The sequence below is a fragment of the Ammodytes marinus genome, assembly GCF_949987685.1.
Source record: "Ammodytes marinus genome assembly, chromosome: 14".
Lineage (NCBI taxonomy): Eukaryota > Metazoa > Chordata > Actinopteri > Uranoscopiformes > Ammodytidae > Ammodytes > Ammodytes marinus.
This window is the reverse complement of record NC_137218.1, coordinates 22,949,788-22,957,261: the sequence shown is the minus strand read 5'-3', so window position 1 is coordinate 22,957,261 and position 7,474 is coordinate 22,949,788. Positions and strand designations below refer to the sequence as shown.

Below are 7,474 nucleotides of genomic sequence, written 5' to 3'. Positions count from 1 at the left end.
GTGAGTGGTTCTTACCTTTTCGGCTTTACCTTTTTAACCTCATGGCTGTCAAAAACAACACCGTCTGCTGTCAGAGCTAGAGACGCTAACTGCAAAACAAACTCCTTAAATTTAGCTGTTTCCTCAGGACTGAGACTCTGTTTCTGTGACTGACAATGATTATGGGATAAGAGGCTGCAGGACAATGAGATTTGCACACAGAGATAAGCCATTATACCAATGCATGAAATGATTGTAGTTACCTGCACATTATCCAGTATAATTCCTTCATTTGATGGCCAACTCTTCAATTCTTCAAAGATAATTCAATGTGACATTTGACTTTTTTGATTCTGTTTGGCAGAGTTACGAAAGCTGTTCCCCCTAAACAGTCAAAACAGTTAGAGAGATAACTCAGATATTTTGGGGAATTTTTTTTTTCTCAAGTGAACAATAATGAAGTGCATAAACTGTATTTCTTACAATGTCCTGCTGTTTCAGGTGCTGAGATGGAACATATACTCTTGATTCTTCTACTGTTTAGTAAGACCTTATTGGTTGGAGCTCAATTCAATGGATACAACTGTGATGCCAACTTTCATAGCCGCTTCCCCGGTGAGGAACTCAAAGAAACTGACACATATTTTAACACTGCTTTTTTTCTTCTTTAGAATTACTGGACGGAATACACATGTGAAGATGTTTTTGATAGAAAGTTTTCCTCAAAGTAATGAATTATTATTTTTTTCTTTTGGATTTAAACAAAAAATGTAAACGGTGGTTTTGGACTGTATTTCATTTCCAATAGCATGATTATAAAATGCCAATTTTAATTCATTTATTCCATATAACAAAATATCTTATGTTGTCGAATTTCTAAGTCTCTGTGTGTGTCTTACAGCGGAGAGAGATATCAGTGTGTACTGCGGGGTGCAGACAATGACCCTCAAGATCAACTTCTGCCCTGTCCTCTTTTCCGGCTACACCGATACTGACCTGGCCCTCAATGGTCGCCATGGAGACGCCCACTGCCGCGGTTTCATCAATAACAACACCTTTCCCTCCGTCGTCATCTTTACTATCAGCCTGGCCACGCTAGAATCCTGTGGCAATGCTCTGGTGGTAAGATTTTTTTCACAAATCAGAAATTCTAGTGATGCCGATTTATTTGAGAAAATATCAATAAATCAAATCAAAAAAATTACATAACTGTAAAAAGAGCAGATAATGTTAGGGTTGAGCTTTGATTTAGGATTGGGCCATGCATTAGGCTACAAAGACACCCTGCTGGAAACTGTGTCCAAAATAAAATGTAGGCTAGTCTGTGATGATGATGACTACAATTCATTCACAGTAGGCTATACCTTTTTTTTTTTACAATGTTGACAAGTTGTGTTCATGCTGCATGGGAATGAAGTGCAGGACTTGTTATCTCTGTGAAAATTCAAAAATTCTTGATTGAGCACATCAAAGTAAATCTCCGCTGAGCGGGCCCGGCTCCACCATCATTTTTGCTGTTGTTCTGGATGGGAACAGTTTTCTGGATGATCCGTTTTCTCAGATAAAAAGGGATTGAGTTGAGGATTAGTGAAGGGCATTTCTATGCTCGTTGGCTGATGGTATCAACCCCCTCTGTCCAGTTTGGCTACAGTAAGATAATGGGTGTCACTCAGCGAGTCGGCACAAATGTTACCCACACTGATCTGATCTGTTGGTTTTTTCGCCGCAGGTCTCCACGGCTCAAGGGCCCAATGCGTATGGGAACCTGTCACTGGTGCAGATTGGAAACATATCAGGATATATCGACACACCCGATCCCCCCACCACCATCAGCTATCTGCCCGGCCTGCAGTACAAGTTCAGCTGCAGCTACCCGCTGGAATACCTGGTCAACAACACCCAGCTGGCCTCGTAAGTCTCACTCAACATGATCATTTACACTGTTTGAAAGAGCTCTAGTGCGGTGCTTCAGAGTGCCAGCAAGCAATACAATGAAATGAGTAATACAAATTGTTGACAATAATAGCATTCAAAATATTGTCTGCTATAAAAAGGTGGCACTTAAAACAGTCATGAAATAATTTTTTTACAACTCAAATACATGTACATGGGATGGACAAATCAATAAAGGAGAACTCACTCAAACGGATTTTCTTAGTATAATACATTCAGAGAACACCTCAAATTCAACCTAAAGAATGATCATAGACTTGAATGATAAACGTCTCAACTCTGACACAAAATGTGAACATTCCCATCTTCACATACCTAAAATTGTTAGAGTTAGTGGGGGGGGGAATTGAATTTTCAGACTCTGCACAGTTTGATTCAGATATGATGTGAATACATTGTGTAGGTCAACCATATACGGAAGCTGAATGAAGCAAAATGAGAGATGTTTCTTCAGATTCTTCAGTTTTTAGGTCCATCAAGTGTGTTCTTCTTTATTAATAACATTATATGATATTATTAAACATATTTTAAAGATGCAAATGTTTGCTAAGGTCAAAATATTGGAATCAATTTTCAAAACGGTTTTGGGAGCTATCAACTCTTTTATGTCTTTACTGAAGGTCAGCAGCTGCAATCTCAGTGAAGGAGAGCAATGGTACTTTCATCAGCACGTTGAATCTACTGCTTTACAACGTAAGTTTCCATCTGTTGAGTCTAAATATCTGTTATCTTGCTGTACTTTGGGAGCTGAGGCTTTACCATTGGAGACAAAGCTTTATTCCAGAGTCCTGTAGCTATATGTTAAGATATATGTTAAATTACTCTGCACCTTTGACATCTGTTATTGCTAGTCTGAGAAAAAATTATGATACGTGTACGTGGCGGGGAAGATGCCAAATGCTCACAAACCCTTTTGTGCTGCTCAAGTAGACAGCAAATTACCTTTAATCCTGTAATTGGAGAAGATTATAGTCAGTTGTATACTCAGTGATACACTGAACTGTGGTGAAACTGAACAAATCCCTCCGAGCAATAAGAATGGATGAAGTCTGGAATTGTGACATGGATGCTAAAATGCGATTGTGGTTTTATGAACTCAAGGACTCGACATACGTTCAGCAGCTGTCCATCCCCATGGCAGGACTGACCCTGAAGACGAGGGTATTTGCAGGTGTCAAAGCTTCTAACCTGGATAGGAGGTATAATTCAGTCAACATCTTACTCATTCATACTCAATACATCACCAGATGACCTTGTACAGTTTATACTAATTCTACTGGCAGAGTATAGGCTTATGTATAACTTTATGTACTACACTATCATTGTGTCATCTGCCAAGTTGTTGGATTTTCTTGAACAGAATTAACGTAATTAGTACATATTCAAGGTAAGGAGACCCACACCTATACAGATGGCGTAGAAAAATAGAGTTAAAAAAAATAAAAACAGTAAAACGGGCATGTATTTAGGTGATGTGAAGCAAAGTAGAAACTTCTGGCCCATGTTTTTCCATCTGATTTCATGAAAATGGATGAAATGGATGAAAATCAATTGTACAGAACACTGGTGGGCCTCTCATTATTTCAGTTAAAACAAACAGACAAACATGTAAGTATACACAGGGGATGTGAAACCGCTCAACTTTTCCAGGACCTTTTCATTACTATATGGGAACATTATGTAATTTCTTCATCATAAGACTGCAGTTACGTTTTATATTTACATAATGAAGATGTATAGTAAGAATGTTAATTAAGATTGAAACTGGATTTTGCCAAGTTGTGAAAACTGATCATGAATATAACATCACTCTTGTGTAAGTTGCATACTTGCATACTAAAATAGGTTTCCAAACTTGAGATTTAAGTTTGAGTAAAGAGAAACTTGAGCCGATGAAAGTGAAAAAAGCCGACAGTGTCAAACTCTGCGCATTCATTTGTAATTACTCATCCTTGTTGTGAAATAGGTGGAACATTCTAATGGACTACTGTTACACCACGCCCTCTGGAAACCCTAACGATGACCTCCGCTATGACCTTTTCTTTAGGTAACTCATATTTGAGGAGAGATCAAAATAATTTTCTTCAGTTTTGATATTTCTCTTGCTCGCATTTCAAATAATACCTTTATTTTTTTTCATTTTCCCAGCTGTGAAAAAGACCCCCAGACCACTGTCTTTGAGAACGGGAAGAGCCAAATGGGTCGCTTTGCCTTTGAAGTATTCCGCTTTGTCAAGCACAAGAACCAGAAGATGTCCACCGTCTTCCTGCACTGTGTCACCAAGCTGTGTCGAGCCGATGACTGTCCCATGCTCATGCCAGTGAGACTAACAACGGACACCTTCACACGTAACAGGACAAAAACTACAAACACACACCCATTTGTTTTTTAAAGTATCTCTCTTAAACCCATGCAGCTATACGGCTTCTTGCATGTGGTAAAGAGACTCCAAATTTCACCAGCTCAACTTTCAAACAGTTCAGCTCATGCACACAATCAACAGTGGTGGAAAGTACCAAAAGTACATTTACATAACTTCTGTTCAACAGTACAATTCTAAGGGACCCTAAAAGAGTATTTCCATTTGTTGTTACTCCACTACACTTATTGTAAATGCCTGTAATCACAAGCCAGTTAAAGTCTTTTACTTACAAAACATATTGTTATCCCTTTCAATGTGATGTTTTTGTTGGGTTTTGTGTACTTACTCAACAGTATATAACATTGAGCATTAGTTCCAACTTATCAGCTGCATTACATTCTTCTCACATACATAATTAATAAGAATATGATAATACATTTATAAAATGTAAAAAGACTACATTAAAGGTGGAGTCAGTGATTCTGGAGAAGGCTATGTAAACAAAGAGGGCCCAACATAGCTAGCAATATGCTTGGCTATGTTGGGCCTAGGCTGTGTTTTAACACTGGATTTCTTTCAGCAAGCACACAGTACAGACAGGTATCGGATCGTGAGGAGATATTTACTGATTTTGACAAAAACGATCAATCTCCAGCATCACTGACTCCACCTTAAATGGGTAATCATATTGACCTTCCAGATTGTGTCTCCTGTAGTAAGTAAATGGAGCACACCAAAGAGGGGGGGCGTGTTTTTCTTTTAACTGCCACCATATCTGTCTTTTCCATTTTGTCATAGATCTGTGGGAGTAGGAAAAAGCGAGATTTGTTAGAGGGAAAGGACTCGAACGCAGCATCGGGGAATGCCGTCCTGACAGCAGGGCCAATCATCACTCGGAGTGGTACAGTTTGATAACACTATTCCTCCTCTTCTGTTTTCCATTTCCCAAAGCGTCTGTTTCCCACCAAAGTCACCTTTCTTTGTGATTTTATCCAAACAGCATTGTTACTGTGTCTGAGGAGCCTTTTCTTCCTAACCTGAAACATAATACTCACAGTAAAGTGCCCCCAAGCTCTTTTAACATTTTTAATCTGCCCACTACTTCTCTCCTGCTGTGATTTCTAATGGCTGTTTTCCAAATTCCATTTATTATAAGGTACTCAAGTGTGACAGACTCAAGGTTTAAGCATACAGTGTATTGTTTTAATGGCATACTGTTGACTCATGTACTGTATAAGTAACTAACAATTTGCTTATGCAGTTAAGTTCACTTCACTTGTTACAATTGAATGCTCTTTACCTTTTTTCCACAGATGAAACGCCAACCAACAACTCTCAGCTGGGTAAGCCTTTATATGTTGTTCTGAGTGTGGAATGACACTGTTAAAGCCTCTGGAAACTTGGTCTAAAATAGTCAAATTCAATATATGATATCACAGTTGGGCGTCTCAAAACAGCTGTTTTAATGGGTAGATTGTTTGTCACGAGTGTGCATAACTCTTTTCAGTCTTTTAATGTGGTATTGCTTTTCAATTATATCAAATTTCCAAATTGTAAAAAAAATAAACTGATATCAAATTGTGTAATCTTTCTCAAACGTGAAAAATGAAGAGCAAGTTTTTAGAATGGTTGTCAATAAATGAACGCAAATGATTGTTTTTTTCTGTGTGTTTGTGCTGCTCTAGCCAATCTGAAAGCTCCAGTGTTTCAGATGAACACAGTGACCAGCGCGCTGATCTCAGGCCTGATCATCCTGGGCCTCATGAGCGTTTGCTTCTTCATCTTCTCCCTCACCCTCCTCAAAGGGAAGGCCTCTCCTGTTAGCACGCTGTCTGGAGCCCGTAACCCAGCCTTCAGCTGAGGGCCAGCTCAGATGTGACGTGATGTTTGTGCATGTAGTTATTTTTTACAGGAGAATAAAAGCTAAAATGTTGATTTAGAAGAAGAAATAAAAAATGTAACAATTCTGTGCAATGTGCATTATAGTAGAATTTATGCAGGACCCTTTTTTATACTGTATGTTGTTCTGTACTTTATATGTCAACCATGTGACATGCTAGGCCTCATTTGTCATGCAGCTTGAACCCACATAGCGGGAACATTAACTTGATTCAATACCTCAGCTACACAGCTTCCAATTGCAGGGTATAGGCTCAATCACGAGGCTTTGCAGTACATTGTAATTATAATCACTTGATATAATCTGCACTTCCAGCTGAGAGGCCGAAATGTAAGAACAGTTAATTAAAAAATAATAGAGAAAAACTAAAGAAAAAAAAAAAGTTAAAACCCTTGATCCAGTGGTTGAGTGAGACAACAACACTCCCGCTTTATTGTTAAGCTCAATGTTTTCTTGACTTAAAATCTATATTGTTTTAGCGTTTGGAATAAATATTTAATTTATTAATATTGCTACATATTAGTGGTATAGCCTTATGATTAATCAATTGATAGGTCCATTCTACCTAAGCATGTAAGCCTAGTTCACTCAATCACTTTAATTATTTGACGCAATGTGGCGGCGTTTCATTTGTACATGTACCCAATGTAATGTATCCAATGTATAATGTGCAAATGTTGTACGATTGTGCATATTGCAAATATTGCACTTTGAACTTGTGATTAAAACTTTCCTGGTGTCTAATTTCTGAACATACAATATGAATTTCCTCATAAAGTGAACTGAGATGTTCAGTCGGTGACAAATAAGAGACAACAGTGAATTCAGTGAAGGTTCTTCATTTCAACAACAGTAAATGGATCATACAGTTATCTTTTCAGTCAGATAAATATTAGGATGTAAATTCAGCTTAATATAATTATTTTATATACATTTTTATTAGAGGGTGCCTTTCAATTTCAAGCCACCCAATGACACTGTACATGCACAGTTAAAATAAACACTTACAGAGTAAAATCTATATACTGTATGTATGTATACAGTATTTACATACATACACAAAGGTATGTACATATGCACTCACATAAAATTAATAATAAAAACATAACATAAATGTATTAAATGCGTCTTACAGAAGATTAGGGAATGCAGCTCTAAACGGATATGTTTTAAAGCTGAGACTTAAAGGAGCCAACTGAAGTGCATTCAGGCAAACCCTGAGGGAGAGCATTCCAGAGTTTAGGGCCGGCTGCGCTGAAAGTCCTGTCCCCCCCATGCAG

The 7,474-nt window shown here is 38.0% G+C and overlaps 1 protein-coding gene across 1 annotated transcript; it reads left to right on the top strand.

The window, feature by feature from the left end:
- Positions 1-485: 485 nt before the first annotated feature.
- zpld1a (zona pellucida-like domain containing 1a) lies at positions 486-6,155 on the top strand (the record flags this gene model as incomplete). Its single annotated transcript, XM_080041681.1, has 10 exons — positions 486-594; positions 881-1,101; positions 1,709-1,890; positions 2,553-2,625; positions 3,034-3,131; positions 3,899-3,979; positions 4,081-4,252; positions 5,093-5,195; positions 5,608-5,637; positions 5,980-6,155. Exons 1-10 carry the CDS (start codon positions 489-491, stop codon positions 6,153-6,155), a joined length of 1,242 nt encoding a protein of 413 aa, XP_079897807.1. The 5' UTR covers positions 486-488.
- Positions 6,156-7,474: the final 1,319 nt, after the last annotated feature.